Source organism: Pseudorca crassidens, chromosome 2 (genome assembly GCF_039906515.1).
Source record: "Pseudorca crassidens isolate mPseCra1 chromosome 2, mPseCra1.hap1, whole genome shotgun sequence".
Taxonomy (NCBI): Eukaryota; Metazoa; Chordata; class Mammalia; order Artiodactyla; family Delphinidae; genus Pseudorca; species Pseudorca crassidens.
The window spans coordinates 57,362,501-57,384,554 of NC_090297.1; the positions used below are offsets into that span (position 1 = coordinate 57,362,501).

General features: G+C 35.1%; 1 protein-coding gene across 1 annotated transcript in view; it reads right to left on the reverse strand.

Annotated features, from left to right (window-relative positions):
* The window catches only part of DNAI4 (dynein axonemal intermediate chain 4), a 125,470-nt gene that overhangs the window by 89,324 nt on the left and 14,092 nt on the right, over positions 1-22,054 (reverse strand). Inside the window, 4 exon segments of the mRNA XM_067726508.1 lie at positions 1,483-1,622; positions 4,328-4,484; positions 10,047-10,159; positions 11,411-11,595. Coding sequence (XP_067582609.1) covers positions 1,483-1,622; positions 4,328-4,484; positions 10,047-10,159; positions 11,411-11,595 — 595 coding nt within the window.

Here is a 22,054-nt window from a genome sequence, read left to right on the forward strand (position 1 = left end):
AATAATTATGATAAATCTATTGTTGAGATCTACTACTCAGAAAAAAACATTCTTTTCAAAATATAACTGCTCATTGACAATGCACCTGGTCACCCAAGAGCTCTGATGGAGATGTACCATGAGATTCATGTTGTTTTCATGCCTACTAACACAACATCCATTCTGCAGCCCATGGATCAAGGAGTCATTTTAACTTTCAAGTCTTATTATTTAAGAAATACATTTTTGAAGGCTATAGCTGTCATAGATAGTGATTCCTGTGATGGATCTGGGCAAAATAAATTGAAAACCTTCTAGGAATGACTCATCATTCTAGATGCCATTAAGAACATCTGTGATTCATATGAAGAGGTCAAAATATAAACATTAACAGGAGTTAGGAAGAAGTTGATTCCAACCCTCATGGATGACTTTAAGGGGTTCAAGACTTTAGTAGAAGTAACTACAGATGTGGTAGAAATAGCAAGAGAACTAGGATTAGAAGTAGAGTCTGAATGAATTGCTGCAATCTGCTTCTTATGGATGAGCAAAGAAAGTGGTTTCTTGAGATGGAATTTACTCTTGGTGAAGATGCTGTGAAGATTGTTGAAATGACATCAAAGGATTTAGAATATTACATAAACTTAGTTGACAAGGCAGTGGCAGGGTTTGAGAGGACTGAGTCCAATTTTGAAAGAAGTTCTACTATGGGTAAAATGCTATCAAACAGCATTACATGCTACAGAGAAATCACTCATGAAAGGAAGAGTCAATCAATGTAGCAAACTTCATTGTTGTCTTATTTTAAAAAAATTCTACAGCCACCCCAATCTTCAGCAACCACCACCCTGATCAGTCAGCAGCCATCAACATCAAGGCAAGATGCTCTACAACAAAAACATTATGACTCACTGAAGGCTCTATGATGGTTAGCATATTTTAGCAATAAAGTATTTTAAATTAAAGCATATACATTGTTTTTTTAGATATAATGCTATTGTACACTTAATAGACTATAGTATATTATATGCACTGGGACATTTTAAAAATTCATGTGACTAGCTTTATTGCGATATTCACTTAACTGGAGTGGTCTGGAACCGAACCTGCAATATCTCCCAGGTATGCCTGTATGTGAAAAGCCTAAAATAGTGCTTGGCATGTTTTAAATTTTATTAGTTATGGTCGATATGCTTTGTTACAGTAAACAATCAGTTTCTATAAATGTTTCATAAATATTTGAAGAATACAGTTCTATGATATAGTTTGTATAAAAATCAAGATAATTATGTTATTCAAATCTTCTAAATCTCTATTTATTGCTTGTAACTTAATTGTCAAATTCTGAAAGTTGTAGATCACAGCACCCAGCTATTGTTGTGATTTGGTCAAATCATTTATATTTTTGCCTTATATACTGTAGTATTGATTTGTTAATCGACAGACTCAAAGAATATATATTAAAATATGGTAATTTAGCAAGCAGAATAAAACATAAATTACCTTTGTCTTCCTTCATGATTTTGTCACATTGAACGTGTTTATTCTTTGGTGCTCCATTAATAGTCTGCATCATCCTTTCTACATACAAGTCATTGCCTAATCTATTTCGACAAAGAGTCTCATAGTTCTTGTTTCTCCGGCTATAAAAAGTAATATATACTCAACTTATTAATAAAAATTAATTTTTACCACACATATCTTTTTCTATTGATATTATGCTTTTTCTTAAAATTACCTTTTTTAATGTGGATTGCACCAAAAAATGAAGTGAAAATTCAAGACACTTCTTAGGGAAAGACTGCATTAAACTACCTCCAAAGAACTCTTTTACACTATATACCCTGACATCCCTACAACTTTCGGTACCCACCAATAATATCCTAGCACTATCTCCACATAGGTTTTATGAATTTTGATTATAGACATAAAGCTATAAATTTCCCTCAAAGTACTACTTTTGTGTCATCCTGCAGTATTATTTTCATAATTGTTTTGTTCTGAGTATTTCTTTGATTTCCATTATGATTTCTTCTTTGGTTCATGAGGAATTTTCAAAATGTGCTTTTTAACTTCCAAAAGCATATGTGAATATGCATCTATGTTTTAGTTGAGATTTATGTAATTAATTTTTAACTTCATTCCACTGTGGTCAGAGAATTTAGTTTGTCTGACACTACTTCTTTGAAATTTTTGAAACCTTGCTTCATGGCCTTGTACATGGATGATTTTTGTAAATGTTCCATGTGTGATTGAAAAGAGTGTGTATCATCTAATTGTTAAATTCAGAGTTCTATATATGACCATTAACTTATGTTTTTGGTTCAAATTTTCTATAACTATACTAATTTTATCTGATTGACTTATCAATAATTAAGAGAGGTATATTCATACCTCCTACTTTAATAAGATACTTATCAAGTTTCCAGTTTTTGCTTTATATATTAAGAGGTTATTTTATTAGGAGTTTCAAGTTTAGAATTATTATACCTTCCTATCATTATGAAACCACACTCTTTATCCCTAATAATGCTATTGGTGTGTTTCTCTGTAGATGATGTGTTCTTTATCTTTTTTCTTCTGTTTTTAAAATCTTCTTTTAATATTTGGTATTTTGGAGTATGAGTACAATGCGTCCCGTTTGTGTGTGTGTGGATTTCTTTTTATTTATTCCTATTTCTGTGGAATGGTGTTTTTCAATAATTTGGGGAATTACTTACTCTCCTTGAATAGTAACTCTCGTCCATTCTTTCTATTCTGCCCTTTTGGAACTGGTTAGGTGTATGTTAGACCTCTAGTCTATTATCAATATCTATTTAATATCAAAGATTAAATCAATATTTAACATCAAAGATTAAATCAATATTTACTTTTTAATTTTAACAATTATAAACATACTTTATTTTAAAATTCTTTTTAAATTTTTTGTCTTATAAGTAATCATTTTGATAGCTTCTTAGTGTTAATGATGTTTTAACTCTCTTTTATTTAAATATTTCACATATATTTTATACTTTATATTTGATAATATCATTACCCATAGTCCTCAGGATTTAGATCTAGGAATTGTTATTTTTAAAATTCTCATTCATAATGACTTGTTTCTTTATTGGTTTGGTGTATTTTTACTAAACTCAAACTGAATGAATCTTAAGAGTCTAAATGGGATACGCTTTCCTCCAGAGAAAATTTGTATTTGCTTATGAGATAACTGAGATCCTTGTAAGGAAGGGTCTTGGTTTAATATAAGAATCTCTCCTTCAGCTGTCTCAATTTGTGGGGGATCCAAGACTTACTGGTGGACTCTAGATCCATGTGCTAATATTAACATTTGCTTCTAGCATCTCTCCCTCTATGATTTCAGATCACTTATCTATCCCATTGTTATTCTTTTCCTTTCCTTTTTCTGGTCCTGGGAGCTTTCCCTTATGTCTCATGAGCTTTAAAAGTATGCTGTTTGAGTTATAAAGCAGAAACTAATACACCATTGTAAAGCAATTATACTCCAGTAAAGATGTTAAAACAAAAAAAAGTATGCTATTTGAGATCTAATTGTACTATATTATATAGTCTAAACAATTTTACAAGATTTTATATTTGAACAAAAATAATACCATAAAAATTATTTTAGTGATGAATTTTTTAGTACTATAAATCATATTCATATTATACTTGAAGAAAACTAATCTGAAAAATTATATTAATAATCTATTTATGTAGCTGTATTAATTTCAGACAGAGCAGACTTCAGAGCAAGGAAAATTATCAGAGATAAAGAGGGGCATTACATAATGATAAAGGGGTCAAGTATCCAAAAAGACATAACAATCCTTAATGTGTATGTGCCTAACAGGAGAGTTTCAAAATAACATGAGGCAAAAACTAATGATCCATTTATATTCATTAATAAAGAGAAATGGAAAATCTACTCTCAATAGTAAATTCAATCATTTCCCCATAACATATTTTCCCTTTTAAGTTTTAAATATAAAAAATGACAGTCATTTCTTTTTAACTTGAAAATAATTCATATATGCATAAAAGAAAAAATCATTAAAACCTATACTGAGACTTAGAAGCCTCTATTTCTTTTATTATTTAACTTAGTAGCTCACCTACTTTTTAAAGAATACGGTAAAGCTATGGGTTCCTCTTCTAGGAAAAACATACAGCATAAACACTTTACATGTAATTTCATGAGGCACATATGTAAGTTTATATACGATTTCACCAGGCACATATACCACCAGTGTTTATCCAGAAATCCCCAAAGATAGAAACAAGGATAAGAGCCTCTGATTTAGCATTTAAATTACAAAAGCAATGTAAACAACTGAACAATACATACCTTACTTTCTCAGCTTCTTCAGATTCTACAGAAACCATGACTGTTGGTAGGTTAAAAAAGTTCATCGTTTCTGTCTCTGTGAGTATTATCTCTATAGTCTTCTCCAGGTCTTCTTTTGTTACAATTTTTCCAGGTGTTGCCCTAATAACTTGTAAATCTAAAATACATGACTTAATAAAAATCATTTACTAATTGTTATTTTTAATTTTCATTTCATCAAAATACCATGACGAGTCATACATTGCAGGTGGCATTACACGGTCCAGGAATAGGCCATGCTGTGAGATGTAGTCTATTTAATCCCTCTGAAGCCAAACTGGATCCTATGGCTCATAAACCATCTCTGTTGCTGATACATCAAGCCTACTCCAATCTCAAATGTGTAGTCATGACTACAAGGGCATCCCGTTACATCTATCCTATAATATTAACAGGGAGATTGGGGTGAACAACTATTGATACAACTCAAGAGACATATGGGCAAGTGTATTTCCCAGATAATATGCAACCCTTCTCTGAGCCCTGAAGCTAATTTCTAGTCTATATCTACAACAGCCTTTTATTCTGTTTGTCCTTCTTACTGGTTGACTTTTGATTTAGATTACAGCTCACCTCTAATCATCTTCACCAAGAGCTAAAAAGACTCTCCAGTGAAAGTTGTGGTTAAATATAGCAGAAAAAGAGGCTCAATATCCATGCAAAACATACACTGAAAAGGGTTAGCCTCAAGCCTGTAGTCTTGTCAGAAGTCCCAGATTCTTGAAAAATTTCACTGAGAATGGAGTGTCAGGGCTAGAGAGTTTAGACTTGGTTGTATGGGTAATAAAGAGCCATGACACGGTATATAGGTCAGAGTTCAATGTTTTCTGTTAAAAACAGCGTGTGAAGCAGGGATACCTGAGGCTTTGACATGGGTAAAGCTTGAAAAGCTTTAGGAAAACAAGACTTAAGGGTATACACTTTCCAGAGATTAAGCCTCAGTCTCCTTAAGAAGGCCCAAAGCCTGAGAAAAACACTCTCCTTATAACCTAAAAAAACTACAAGCTACTAATTTCACAAACCAATCATCAACATTTGGAATGGCTAAATAAATAATAGTATACTCATCTATGAATATTAACTAGTAATTAAATATGACATTAAAAACATATGAAAATGTTTGTGATAAAATGTAAAGTGACAGAATAATCCAGGACAAAACCCACGCTATGGTTATAACAATTAAAACACTTATGCATACGGAGAAGCTGAGGAAACAAAATTTTTAATTGCTAATGCTTTACAGTATTGGATGATTCTTCTTTTAAAAGATGTTCTTTAATTTTTATTATTTATGCAATAAATTTAAAATATAAGGGAGAGGGCTTCCCTGGTGGCGCAGTGGTTGAGAGTCCGCCTGCTGATGCAGGGGACACGGGTTCGTGCCCCGGACCGGGAGGATCCCACATGCTAAGGAGCGGCTGGGCCCGTGAGCCATGGCCGCTGAGCCTGCGCGTCCAGAGCCTGTGCTCCGCAACGGGAGAGGCCACAGCAGTGAGAGGCCCTCATACCGCAAAAAATTAAATAAATAAAAATTAAAAATAAAATAAAATATGAGGGAGAGATGATTTATATAAGCAAATCTAGCTAAGGTAGATATAAGGTAAGTGAAAAAGTAAATGAATTACCCATATGGACACAACTGGAGATATATCTAGTTCAAACTGTTCGTTTTATCAGTGAAGAAAATGGGAAACAGAGAGGCTAAGTGAGAAGTTTAAGGTCACACAGGAATACTGGCAGTTTTGAGACTAGAAATTTTGGTTCTTTTTTTTTTTTTCTTTTTTTTTTTGTGGTACGCAGGCCTCTCACTGTTGTGGCCTCTCCCGTTGTGGAGCACAGGCTCCGGACGCGCAGGCTCAGCGGCCATGGCTCACGGGCCCAGTTACTCCGCGGCATGTGGGATCTTCCCGGACCGGGAAACGAACCCGTGTCCCCTGCATCGGCAGGCGGACTCTCAACCACTGTGCCACCAGGGAAGCCCCTAAATTTTGGTTCTTGATTCTCTAAACTTTCTTTCTTTAAGACCACCAGATCTTCATCTATGATTTAGTTACATATACCTTAAAGTAGCATTATGGCACAGATATGCTAATTATAAAAATGAATGATCTTACAGTAGATAGAACCTAATAGGGGACTTCCCTAGTGGCGCAGTAGTTAAGAATCCACTTGCCAGGACAGGAATAAAGACACAGACGTAGAGAATGGACTTGAGGACACAGGAGGGGGAAGGGTAAGCTAGGACGAAGTAAGACAGTAGCACTGACATACACACACTACCAAATGTAAAATAGATAGCTAGTGGGAAGCAGCTGCATGGAACAGGGAGATCAGCTCGGTGCTTTGCGACCACCTAGAGGGGTGGGATAAGGAGGGTGGGAGGGAGAGGCAAGAAGGAGGTGATATGGGGATATACGTACTCATATAGCTGATTCACTTTGTTACACTGCAGAAACTAATACAACACTGTAAAGCAATTATACCCGAATAAAGGTGTTTAAAAAAAAAAAAAGAATCCTCCTGCCAATGCAGGGGACACGGGTTTGAGCCCTGGTCCAGGAAGATCCCACATGCCATGGAGCAACTAAGCCTGTGCACCACAACTACTGAGCCTGTGCTCTACAGCCTGCAAGCCACAACTACTGAGCTCGCGTGCCACGACTACCATGACTAGGTGCCATGCGCGTGCTCCGCAACAAGAGAAGCCACAGCAATGAGAAGCCCACGCACTGCAACAAAGAATAGCCCGGCACGCCACAACTAGAGAAAGCCCACGTGCAGCAACGAAGACCCAACGCAGCCAGAAATAAAAATAAAAAATAAAAGGTATACCAGATTATGTTAATGTGCAGTCAAGACTGAGAAATACTAATCTACCAGGTGGTAGAGGTAGAATTCTTTGGGTGTGACTCAGTTTAGAGACTTGACTTTGTAGTTAGAATTCACCAGCAGGCCAAGACGATATAAACATCTATATTATTCTTCAAGGCTTCTGGAGGTGAAGTTTTGTTACGTTTGTTTGTTTGTTTGTTTTTGATGTAGACAAATAGAGGTAGACCTCAAGGCAAATCACTACATAAAAATTTTCTTCTTTATCTTAAGAGGAATGCAAATCCATTGGAGGGCTTTAAGCAGGGAGAATGTGATTAGATTGTGTTATTAAAAAGATCATTCTAATAGGGATACAGTAGGATAATTAGTTGGCTTAGAAATCCCACTAGGGGATTAAAGACAGAAAGAGAATTTTAAGGGAGTTTGGGGAGACTGTTGTAAACTATTGACCACTCAAGAAAAGAATCTAGTAACCTAGCAACAATCTACACTACCTTGACGAAAGACCAGGTGCATCCAAGCACCAGGCACACTCAAGCCACAAATGTCATTGTTAAAACACAATAGATATACGGTCTGAATCTTGTTACATGAAATCAGGGAGTTAGTAGTCCTTGAAGAGTAGCATTTCTGCAAGACAGAAATATAGGTGAAAAAGGAAAGAAAGTAGGTGAAAGGGGACATTATACCAAAACCTGAGATGAATTACCATATATTAGTATATGTCACCACCCTTCTGCTAATATACATATTTAAAGAGCATCATGACCGTCCCCATTAGACCATACAGGGTCAAAGGAGGAACTAGTGATTTAAGCCTTGACGTCTACCCAAAACTGAGGAAGAAGGTGGTCTTCTCTTCCCACCCCACTTCTTCTTTGATTATAAAAATGTAACGCTCTCTGTTCTCAGGGCTGTGCTCCCTTGCCTGCTCACTTGTAGCTCTCACAAGTATCCTATGCTAATAAACTCACTCTTTGCCTATCGCTTTGCCTCATGCTGAATTCTTTCTGCAAGGAGATAAAAGAATCTGAGCTTGAGTAAGTCCTGACACCAGGTGAGCAGCTTCAATTAAAAGACAGTGGATTTGAGTCCCCTCCTAAGTCAGGGACCCCAGTCTGAGGTGTGGCTGGGCTTGAGTCCCATTCCATGGGTTCAAGTTCCATCCTGTCGATTCAAGTCCCAATCTGAATTTTGGCTGGGTTTGAGTCCCATCCAAGAAGGAGAGCAGGTTCAATTCTGCATACAGTTTGGAAAAACAAATTGGAGGGTGGCAAGAATATATGTAGAGACTGCTGGGGGAGCTTATGACAATAATTCAATTCTTTGTCCCCTCCTGAGAGGACGCACATCTTCCTACAACAGACATTGCTAATTGCTTAAGTTTTCATTGCTAAGCCTTTCTCCCCTCCCTGGGCTCTTTCCATTAATACAGGCTGAGAAATAAAATATTTGGCTTTTCCAGCCTGTCTTGAAGCTAGTGGTGTCAATGTGACACAGTTCTGGCCAATGAGATAAAAACAGAAATATACAGGAAAAAGGAAGCCTTCTGGGAAAACGTTTACTTTCCTGATAAATGAGGGAGATGTGACTGGTGCTACTGCCTTTCTCCTTCTTTCTGCTTTTAATGTGGATATAATACCCAGAGCTGGGGCACATATCATGAGACCATGAGGCAAGAAACAAGAAGAAAAGGCTTACGAAAAGAGCAGAGCTTCCAATCCAGATTCTGACACAATTAAGCCACAAAAGCAAAGCCAAAAGCTACCTACCTTTAACTTCTTTTAATGTGGGAAAAATGGTAGTTGGGTATTCTGTTACTTGTCAGAAGCATTCTGTTACATATGCTAACACCAAATAGAAAAGTCCATCAAGCACTTTTCCAACCTTATTAATATTTTCACTAATCCTCATTATCATCTTAGAGGAAAAGACATCCTGACCCTCAAGGAAGTACCCACTTCTTCCAGCACTTTTGGTCAACCATTATTTCCTCATTCTTTTAACTTTACTTGCATAATCCTTTGCATTACCTCATATTTTATCTTCTGCCTGGAATGGGCCTCTCCTTTTGTTCTCCTGACAAATTACTAATTATCTTTAGAAACCCAATTCAAAAGTCAATAATGTTCTCTATGAACGTTCTCTCATTTTTTGTTTTCCACTTCACAGTAGTTAATATTTTCTTTGTAAGTACTCCCATCACATTCTGCACATGTCTTAATATGGCATTGATCACAGTGTATCACAATTATTTGTCTCCTGAGTTAGAAGCTGAGCTCTTTTAAAACAGGGTCTGTGGGACTTCCCTGGTGGTGCAGTGGTTAAGAATCCACCTGCCAATGCAGGGGATACAAGTTCAAGCCCTGGTCCTGGAAAATCCCACATGCCAGGGAGCAACTAAGCCCACGTGCCACAACTACTGAGCCCGTGGCCTAGAGCCCGCACACCTAGAGCCCGTGCTCCGCAACAAGAGAAGCCACAGAAATGAGAAGCCCATGCACCGCAATGAAGAGTAGCCCCTGCTCGCCACAAGTAGAGAAAACCCGCACACAGCAACAAAGACTCAATGCAACCAAAAATAAATAAATAAAATATTTTTTTAAAATTAAAAACAAAAAAAACAGGGTCTGTGATTACTGAGGCTGGTGGTGCAAGAAAGTCACTTGAGAATTTTAAAAAATATATAAACATTACCCTGGTAATTCTCATGTAGCTACTGCACAGGCCAGCATTTGGGAATGATTACCATAGTTCTGCTATCTCAAGCATCCAAAAAATAATGAGCATATTTGCTAAAGAAATAATGAACTGTTACTGAAATAAAAGATTGGATTTTCATTACCTGTAAAACTAGCCAACCTTTCCCGTTTAAAGGATGGTTCTTCTAGGTCTTCTACTATTGATTCAGTAGTGGATGTACTTGACTTAGAAACTGTACTGCTTCCTAAAATTGACCTTTAATAATGAATAACAACATTATTTATTTAGATGTCTTTATGGGCAATTAAATGTATAAATGAAAACATTATCAGATTGAGAAATCAAATATACTGTAATCATATGAGCGAAGTTGATAAAAATAAACTAGTTCTTTAAATACTGAGTTGATATTTAATGTTCTTTAAGTAAAAAGTCATTTTAAATATATTTTAGAAATAAAACATGTCAAACCTATGCCTAGAGACCTTCAACGGATTCTCAACAGTATGTTTAGGATAAAAATCCAAAACACAGCCTACCTATCGAGACTCTCCGTCTTATCTTCATTATCAATATTCTCTCCCCCCACTTTTTTTTTTTTAAGTTTCTCAAACTTATGGAGCTATTTATTCAATTTGATAAATGTCCTCTCAAGACTTAATTTAAAATAAAATTTATATACTTTGTGGGAAATCAATACACTGAAGAATCCAAAAATAATTTCCTTTAAACATAGAAACTTAACATTACTCCATGATATTACATACTTTTTTCCTTTCTATTTATAGTTCCAACTGCCCTCCAAAAGGTTGGTTTCAGTTTACTGGAATATCCTTTGTTTTGCGGAGAACTCCCATGGCTTCTGTATGCTAATTTGGAGGCAGACTCTAGAGCAGCATATTTTCTCCAAAATTTCGTGCTTAGTTAACATCTGGAACTTTTAATTTACCAGATTGAAAGTTAAACACTAAAGTATTTCCCCATAATCTTTAGATTGTTTTAGGAGTACTGTTTTATTATGGCAAAGACTGCATTTCTCTATTGGAAGCAGTAAAAATTTTCAATTATATAAGTATCTATATATGTAAATGCAAAACATGTCATTTACCAAAAAAAAAGTTATAAAACAAGAGAGAAATCAAACCCTAGGAGAACAAGGATTTGTATGGAAGAATAGGGAGGGAAAAAAAGGAAAGCTCCTAAACTGCAGCATGAAAGAAACTGAAGAAACACGTCTGTGATGCTAGGTCACATCTTTTGGCTCCTCAGGAAATCTTGAGTAAAATCTGTATATTTTTTCACAAATGTTTTGGTGTAAGTGTAGGGGAACACTTGACATGCAAGCTCTACATCTAGTTAAAACATGAGAGGAACACAGAGGTGGCACACTAGGATGAGAGAACAGAGCTGGGAGACTGGGGACAACTGACATCTAAGTTACATATGTGCAACTTAAATGAAAATACATAAGATATAAAAAAAGAATCATAGAATAGTATACGCTACCTTGTAAACTGCCCTAACGTACTAGGATTTATTGTATTCTGATAAAGGCTATAGGAAGCTATAAAGTCTGATGTACGTGATCCTTCTTGTGATGTCAATAGTTTATTTGGCTTTGCTGTACCAGTATATGGATCTGGATGGTAAAGAGGTCTGGGAGTAACATCAACTCCATGTATATCAGTCACCTGTAGAAAATAGTTATTTAAAATAAAATAAGTAAAAAAGACAGGGTTTCTGAATGATAGGCCCTAAAAAAGAGAGATAAAAATAGTAGAAAAAAGATAAATACAATGTTTGTAGGATAGGACAAACATGAAAAATTAAATGATAAAAGATTTTATGCTTAAAAAGTTTCTTAACTGAGGCATACACTTTTTAAAAAGTCTTATTCATTTTTTACCTATATATAAGAAATATATACTAATTTTGAGAAAATTCAAAAATATAGAAAGATAATTCATTCAGATTGTTAATATTTTGGTATATTTAATTTTTTTATGTATAAGCTTTAAAAACCAAAACTTTTCATTTAACATTTTATTAATAAACATTAGCCAAGTTATTACACATTTTTGGCTTATTTGTTTTTGGTTAATTTTTAATATTTTTAATTATGAAATTTAACACATACAGAAATATAATTAAAACATAACCATATAGTTAAATAATACAAAGCAAATGTTCTTATAATCATAACTAAAGTAAAAAATTAGAACATTGATAGAACCTCTAGGAGACTTTGCCCCTCCTAGATCACAAGCAGCTCCCCTGGCTTTTGCTTCTTCTGGTTTACTGCCTCTCCCTCCTCCCCAGTGAATATCATTAACTTGATTTTGGTAATTATTTTCTTTCTTCTTTTTAAAGTTTTATTAAGTATGCATTCCTAAACAATAGCACTTACTTTTTATAACTTATATTGAAGTAAAATATACATAGAGATGTGCACATATAAATGCACACCTTAATAAATTTTCATAAACAGAAGACACCCAGGTACCTAGCATTCAGATTTAGAAACAGAAAATTACCAGCATCTCAGAAGTTCCTTCCATAAGAGTCACTATCTCCCACCAAAGGTAATGATTATACTGACTCCATGGATTAGTTTTGCCTGTTTTTGAACTTCACTTTGATGGAATCATGAAGCACATACCCTTGGTATCTGGTTTCTTTTTTTCAATGTTATATTTGTGAGACCTCTTCATATTGTTAAGTATAGCTGTAGATGGTTCATTTTCATTGTTGTACAATATTCCATTGTGTGAATATATCACAATTTCATATATCTATTTTATTGTTCATGGACATTTCTGTAGTTTCCAAATTTTTGCCTATTACAAATGATGCCACTGGGCTTCCCTGGTGGTGCAGTGGTTAAGAATCCACCTGCCAATGCAGGGGACATGGGTTCCAGCCCTGGTCCAGGAAGATCCCACGTACTGCAGAGCAACTAAGCCCATGCGCCACAACTACTGAGCCTGAGCTCTACAGCCCGCGAGCCACAACTACTAAGCCCATGTGCCATAACTACTGAAACCCTCGCACCTAGAGCCTGTGCTCCGCAACAAGAGAAGACACTGCAGTGAGAAGCCCGCACACTGCAACGAAGAGTAGTCCCCACTCGCCGCAACTAGAGAAAGCCCGCGAGCAGCAATGAAGACCCAACGCAGCCAAAATAAATAAATAAATATATTTAAAAAAAACAAAAACAAATGATGCCACTAAGAAGATGGTTGTACGTGTGTTTTGCTGACTATACTGTATGAATTTATGTTGGGTGTATACCTGTGTGAAATTCCTGGTTATTGGATTATTTATATGTTCACATATAGTAGATACTGCTGAAAGGTTTTCCCAAGTGGTTGCCACCAACAAAGTATGAGAGTTCTGGTTGCTCCAGATTTTGGTTAGCACTTAGTATTGATATTTACCAAGTTTATCAATGTAATTTAGTTTTGCCTGTTTTTAAAATTTATATAAATAGCCATATATTATAATGGAATTATCTGACATCTTTTGTTCAACAGTATGCTTTTATGTATCTCTCCATGTTGTTGCATGTATAATAGTTCATTCATTTATTGGTGACTGTAGTCTGTTGGATTAGTATATCCTATTTTATCTATCTCTTTTACTTTTAACAGACATTGAATTGTTTCCCAGTTTTTGGCCATCATGAAAACTGTTTCAATAAACATTAATGTGAAAGCATACTGTTAAACATGAAAATGTATTTCTGTAGGGGATAGATAGATGTGGAATTGATGAGTCAACCTGATAACACCAAACTGTTTTCCAAGTTGATTGTAAAACTTTTCAAGATTGCCAGCATTGTGACAGTTGCTGTTACTCTACATTCTCATCAACAACTAGCACTGCCAGATTTAGAAATTTAAACCAGTATGGGTATAGGTATACAGGTATCTCATTTTGACTTTAATTTTCATGAAATTGAACTTCTTTTCATGTGTTTATTCCTATCTTGACTTCCTTTTTTTTGAAGGAAAATATCCCATACAAGTCCTTTGCACACTTTTCTGTTGAGTTCCGTCTTTTTTTAAATTGATGATAGAGTTCATTAAATGTTCTGACTATGAACCCTTTCTGTTTTATGTGTTGAAAATGTCTTCTTTCACTCTATGGCTGAATTTTCCTTGTAGTATCTTTTAATGAATAGAAGTTCTTCATCTTAGCGTAGTCAAATTTATCATGTTTTCCTTTATGGTTTACGCCTTAGATGTCTCATCCAAGAAACCATTCCCAATCCTGAAATTATGAAGATATTTTTGCTTTTCATGTTTAGATCTATAATATACCCGGAATTGAGTTTTGTGTATAGTATGAGGAAGAAAGCCAATATATTTTTATTCCATGTGAATACCCAATTGTCTCAACAAGAATTTTTGAAAATCCTGTTATTTCCCCATTACTCTCTAGTGCACATTTATTATAAAACAAGTGTTTATATGTGCCTGAGTCACTTGTAGGCTCTCTGTCTATACCTTTGTTAATGTTACACTTTATATAAAACTTGGTATCTAGGAGAGCAAGTCCTTCCACAAAGTTCTTATTCAAGAGTATCTCGGTTATACCTAAGCTTCAGCAGCTTTATATAAATTTTAGACTTACCTTGACAAGTTCCTGAAAAAAATACAATGAAAAACAACTGAGATTTTGACTGAAATTGCAAAGAATCTATACATCAAAATTTGGGTATAATTGATATACTTACAATACTGACTCTTTCTATGCATAAACATGTTCTAGCTCTCCATTTGTTTGGCTCTTGTTTAATGTCTCCCGGTAAAATTTTATAGTTTTTACAGTATAGGTATGTGCATCTTTGTTATATTTATCCACAAGTACTTAATACATTTTAGTGCTATTATAAATGGTATCATTAGAAAAATATGTAATTTTTGAAATGTGTGTTGCTGGTATATAAAAATATAATTGTTCTTGGTTGTTTTTTTTTGATATCCAATAACCTTGCTAAACTCTTATTAATTTGATAATTATTAATAGGTGATTTAAAATTTTACATGTAGATAATTGTGTCATTTACAAATATTCAGTGTTTCGTTTCTTTCTTTCCAATGCTTACATTTTTCATTTCTTTTTCTTGCCATACTGAAATGGCTAAGACTTCCAAGAATGTTGGATAGAAGTGGATCCTTCTTAGGAATGCTTTACCATTAAATACAACCAGTGCTGCAGGATTTTATAAATCAGATTAAGGAAGTTCCTTGTGATTGCCAGTTTCATAAGAACATTTTAAATCATGAATAAATTTTAATCTTATCAAATAAATACTTTATGTATTGAGATGATCATATGCTTTTTTCCTTTAAGCTATATATGAATGTGGTGAATTACACTAATGGATTTTTAAATGTTAAACCAATCTTTCTTGGTATAAATGTAGCTCATGATGTACTATCTCTTTTTATTATTATTGAATTTTGTTAACATTTTATTGAGGATTTCTCCATCTATGTTTGGAGATATTGACTTGTAATGTTTCTTTCTCATACTGTTGTAGTCAGATTTTGATATCAAGATATTTCTAGCCTCATAACATGAGTTCTGGAGTATACCCATTTCTTCTGTTCTGTTTTTGTCCTTATGTGTTTGGCATATATCACTAGTGAAACCATCTGAGCCTGGAATTATCTTTGAAGAAAGATTTTTAAATTACTCATATTAATTTCTTTAATATCTTCCAATTTTCATTTTTGTTTGTCTCTTGGTAAAATGTAAGTTTTTAAGGAATCTTTCCATTTTTTATTCATTTGCAAATTTTGCAAAATTTAAAATTGGCATAAAGTTACACACAATCTGCATAATTATCTTTTTAAATAGCTTTTAAAGTGTACAAGTCAGTGGTTTTGAGTGTATTCACAAATATGAGCAATCATCACCACAGTTAATTTTAGAAATTTTTTATCACCTCAAGAAGAAACTCTGTATCCTTTAACTCTGATTCCCTAACCCTTGTCTTCCTCCCAGTCCTGGGCAACCACTTAGGTATTTCATGACTCTATAGATTTCCCTATTCTGGACTTTCATGTGAGTGGCATCACATAGTGTGTGGTATTTTGATTGGCTTGTTTCATTTAGCATAATGGTTTCAAGATTCATCCATGCTGTTGCATGCATCATTCCTTTTCTGTGGTTGAATAATATTCTACTGTATGAATATACCACATTTTGTTTAGCCATCTGTCCACTGATGGACATTTGCGTTGTTCCCACTTTTTGGCTATTATGAATAATACTGATATAAACATTCATGTACAAGTTTCTGGGTTGGAAATATATCTTAATCTCTCTTGGGTGTATATATCTATATGTAGAATTGCAGGGTCATATGATAACAGTATGTTTAAACACCTGAATTACTACCAGACTGTTTTCCAAAGTGGCAGGACATTTTACATTCCTATCAGTAGTATTCTGATTTCTTGATATCCTTGCCAACACTTGTCATCTGACTTTTTGATTCTAGCCATCCTACTGAGTATGAAGTAAAGGTCACACTGTGGTTTTGATTTGCATTTCTCTGATGACTAGTGATGTCAAGTATTTTTCCATGTGCTTTTTCACCATTTGTATACCTTCTTTGGAGAAATGAGCATTCAAATCCCTTGCCCAATTTTTAATTGGATTTTGTCTTTTTATTATTGAGTTGTAATTCTTTATATATTCCCGATACAAATCCCTTAACAGATATATTGTTTGCAAATATTTTCTCCCATTCTGTGGGTAGACTTTTTACTTTATTATGTTCTTTGAAGCACAAACATTTTTAATTTTGGTAAAGTTCAATTCATCTGGCTTTTTTTCTTTTGTTGTTCATATTTTTTGTGTCATATCTGAGAATCCTTCACCAAACCAAGGTAATGAAGGTTTACCACCATGTTTTCTTCTAAGAGTTTTTAGTTTTAACTGTTACATATGTCTTTGATTCATGTTGAATTAATTTTTATATGGTGTGAGGCAAGGGTCCAACTTTATTCTTTTGCATGTGGCTATCCAGTCATCCCAGCACCATTTATTGAAGACTATCCCTTCCCTCTTAAATGGTCATGGTACGCTTATCAGAAATCAGTTGACCATAGATGTAATGGGTCTATTTCTGGACTCTCAATTCTATTCCATTGATCTGTATATCTATCCTTGTGCCAATCAGTACCACACTATCGTGATTTCTGTTGCTTTGTAGTAAATGTTGAAATTGGGAAGTGTGAGTCTGCCTACTTTAGTCTCCTTTTTCAGGACTATTTTGGCTATTCTGGGTTCCTAGCAATTCCATATGAATTTTAGAATCAATTGTCAATTTGCACAAGGAAGTCTGCTGGGATTCTGATAAGGACTGTGTTGAATCTATAGAACAGATTGGAAAGTATCACCATCTTAATAATGGTAAGTCTTCCAATTCATAAATTTTGGATGCTTTCCCATTTATTTAGATCATCTTTAATTTCATTCAGTAATGTTTTACAGTTTTCAGAGCTTATGATGTCACTTCTATTATTAAATTAATTCCTAAGTATTTTATTGTTTTTGATGTTATTGTGAAAGAAATTGTTTTCTTAATTTTCAAATTGTTTATTGCAAGTGTAAAAAATACAATTTATTTGTATATTGATCATGTATCCTGCAACCTAACAGAATCCATTCATTAGTTTTAATAGTTTCTATTTTTGTTTGTTTTTGTTTGTTTTGCGTTTGTTTGGCCATGCCACGGCTTTCAGAATCTTAGTTCCCCCACCAGGCATTGAACCCGGGCCATTGCAGTGAGAGCGCTGAGTCCTAACCACTGGACTGCCAGGGGATTCAATAGTCTTAATAGTTTTTTAGTAGATTTCTTAGGAGTTTCTATATGTAACATTATGTCACCTGCAAATAGAGATTTATCTTTTCCTTTCCAGTTTGGTTGCCTTTTTCTTCCCCCTAATTGCCCTATCTAGAACCTCCAGTACAATGTTGAATAGAGTGGCAAGAAAATTTTGTCTTGTTCCTGATGTCAAAAGGAAAGCATCCAGTTGCATGACTGAGTTGATATTAGTGGATTTTTCATAAGTGTTCTTTATCAAGTTGAGGAAGTCCCTCTACTCCTAGTTTATTAAGTGTTTTTATCATGAAAGGATGTTGAATTTTGAAAAGTGCTTTTTCTGGATCTAGATGATCATTGCTTTTTATTCTACTGATATGAGATGTATTACATTGATTTTTAGATGTTAAAGTACTTTGCATCCCTGGGATAAATCCCATTTGGTAACTGTTATGGGCTGAATTGTCTCTCCCCACCAAAAAATTCACATGTTGAACCCCTAACCCCTAGTACCTCTAAATGTGACTGTATTTAGTGATAGGGACATTAAAGAGATAATTAAGTTAAAATGAGGCCATTAAGGTGGGTCCTAATCCAATATAACTAGTGTCCCTAAAGGAAGAGTAGATTAGGACACTGTTTAGGCCATACAGTCTGTGATATTATGTTATGGCAGCCTTAGCAGACTAATGCACTCCAGGCATATAATTCTTTTTATATGTTAGATTTGGTTTGCTAGAATTTTGTTCAGGATATTTGCACCCACATTCATAAGAGATATTGGTCTGAAATTAATATTGAAATTAATGTGTGTCTCCTCTAGACAGCCTATCATTGGATCATGTTTATTAAGCCAGTCTGACAATCTATGCCCCTTATTTGGATTGTTTAATCTATCTACATTTAATGTTTTCTTAATATAGTTGGATTTATATCTCCCATCTTACTTTATGTGTTCCATATGTCTCATGTCTTTTTTGTTCTCTATTCATCCTTTATTACTTTTTTCTGCATTGAGTGAATATTTTCTAAGGTAGCATTTTAATTTTTTAATGATCTTTTCATTATATTTTTGAGGTTTTTCTAGATGGTTGTTCTAGGGTTTAACATACACATCTTGTCAAAATTAGCTTTGGATTTATATCAGCTTAGTTTCAGAAATATATTGAAATATTACTCCTATATAGCTCTATTCACTATTTCCCCCTTCTGTAGTATTATTTTTATGTAAATTACATGTATTACTGTTACAAAATATAAGAAAACAGAGCCATAATTATTACTTTTCATTTTGTCATCATTTGCTTACATTACAGCTTTGTTCCCATCCACCTCCTGTGTGCTATTACTGCCAAATACATAACACATATATTACATTTCTGTGTCATAGATCCAATAATACATTATATACATGTTATTTTATATAATCGTTTTTCAAATCAGTTAAGAGGGAAAAAAGGAGGAAATGCACTAATAGTTGCATTAATTACATGATATAATAGTTGTTGTAATTACATAATTGTGTTCACTGATGTTCTTTGTATGGATATGAATTACCATCTGAAGTTACTTGTTTTCAAGCTGAAGAACTTCCCTTAGTATTTCCCATAAGGTGGGTCTGCAAGCAATAAATTCTTTCAGTTTTTGTTTATCTTGGAGACTCTTTATTTCATCTTCATTTTGGAATAATAGCTTTACTGGATACAACATTCTTGGTTGAGCTTTTTCGTTAACAACTTCAAATTTGTTCTCCTCTGCCTTCTGGCCTCATTGTTTCTGATGAAAAGTTATCTGTTAATCTTATTAAGGTTCCTTTGTACATGATACACACTGTTTTTCTCCTGCTGCTTTTAAGATTTTCTTCTTGTCTTTGACTTTCAGCATTTTTACTATAATATGTCTGCATTCATTCATTCTTGGACTTCACTGAGTTTCCTGGATATGTAGGATATTGTTTTTCATTAAATTTGGGGTGTTTTCCATTATCTTTTTGAATATTTTTTCCTTTCCTTTTGTGTCTCTCTTCTTCTGTTACTCCCATTATGCATATGTTGGTGTGTTTGATGGTGTTTGATGGCTCTATTCATTTTTCTTCATTCTTTTTTTTCCCACTCTGTGTTTGTCTTGAATAATCTCTATTGATCTATCTTCTAGTTTGCTAATTCTTGCTTCTGTCAGTTAAAATCCATTGTTGAGCTCCTCTAGTGAATTTTTAAAGTTTCAATTATTGTACTTTGCAGCTCCAGAATTTCCATCAGTTCTTTTTTATAATTTCCGTCTCTTTATCGATATTTGATGTAACATGATCATACCTTCTTTTACTTCTTTAAAGCATAGTTTCTGTAATTCCATGAAGCTATTTATAATGGCTTCTTTTAAATCTCTGTTAAATTTGACATTTGCTTCCTCCCACAGACAGCTTCTGTTGCTTTTTTTCTTGAGTATGGGTCATACTTTCCTATTTCTTTACATGTTCCACAATTTTTTGTTGGAAATCAGAGATTTTAGATAATATATTGTAGCAACTCTGGGTACTGGAACTTCCCTCCTCCCTAGAGCTTGTTATTGCTATTTGCTTGTTTATATTTTGTTTAGTGATAACCTGGATTATTTTAGTGAGGTCTGTTTTCCCATTGCAGCTTGAACAGTGTCCCCGAAAAGAAGATATGTTGAAGTCCTAACCTCCAGTACCTCAGATTATGGAAATAGGGTCTTTGCAGATTTAACTGAGTTAAGATGAGATCATTAGGGTGAGCCATAATTCAATATGACTGATGTCTTTATAAAAGGGGGAAATTTGAACAGAGGCAGAGGGAAGATACTGTGAAGATAATGGGGAGAACACAATGTACAGAGAGAGGATTAGAGTGATGGATCTATAAGCCAAGGAGTGTTTGGGGTTATCAGAATCTAGGAGAGAAACAGATACTTCCCTAGCATATTCAGAAGCTGCACGCCCCTGCTAACACCTTGATTTCAGACTTTTAGCCTCCAGAAGTGTGAGACAATAAATTTCTATTGTTTGAAGTCATACAGCTGTTGGTACTTTGTTAAGGCACTCCTGGGAAACTAATATGCCCCCTCCCAACACCTACCCTGCAGTCCTGTTAACATACTAATGTTGCTCCTCAGGGAGGTGCAGCTTTGGGTATGCCCACAACCATCCTGCGATGACAGAGCTACTGGTAGGGCTCTCTTCCACACTTACTCTGACCACACTCAGCTGTTAACTTCACTAGTCGGCAGCTGATTGCTCTATTGTTTTCAACAATGCCCTGGGGCATAAATTCTCTACAGACTAATCCAATCAAATTGTGGCTCCTTCCAGGGAAGTTTCTGATGCCAATGTTCAATATTTATTCTCACTACAGGAAGGCTTCTCTTGCTGAGGAATTGCCTTATACCCTGTTTCCCTATAAACTAGGTAGCCTACAGTCTAGGGTGTATCTTCATTAGATCAATTAATTTCCTTGCAATTGCCTTTTACCACTATGTCCACTGTTTTTGAGGGTGTTCATAGGTTTAAACTTCTCCATGCTCTGCTGCAAATAAAGCTGGTTCCTTATGGAAGATATAAGGAACTATCTGTTGTACAGCTTGCTTCTCTCCCCAGATAATATCTCTGCACCAGATCTCTGGGGTTGACAGTGGAGACAATGGTAAGCTTCTCCATGAGTGACAACCTCACTCTAGGTGTTGAGTGCTCCATGGAGGGAATAGGGCAGTAGCCTGAGGTCTTCTCAGCTTGCCTCTCCTGACATGGAACATGATCTCATGGACCAGGGGAAGGCCCCAGGATTCTCAGTGTGCCACACCCAGGTAGAGCTCATCAGTGGGGGTTATTATGGTAAAATGCATACATTTTTCATCTTAACCACATTTAAGTGTTCATGGCATTAAGTACTTTCACATTGCTGTGCAGTCACCACCACCATCCATCTCCAGAACTCGTTTTAAAAATCTCACAAAGGGCTTCCCTGGTGGCGCAGTGGTTGAGAGTCCGCCTGCCGATGCAGGGGACATGGGTTCATGCCCCGGTCCGGGAAGATCCCACATGCCGCGGAGCGGCTGGGCCCGTGAGCCACGGCCGCTGAGCCTGCGTGTCCAGAGGCTGTGCTCTGCAGCGGGAGAGGCCACAACAGTGAGAGGCCCGTGTACCGCAAAACAAAAACAAAAATCTCACAAAACTGCAAATTGTACCCATTAAACAATAATTCCGCTTTACTCTTTCCCTGGTGACCACCATTTTACTTTGTCTCTATGAATTTGACTACTCTAGGTATCTCAGATAAGTCGAGTCACACAGT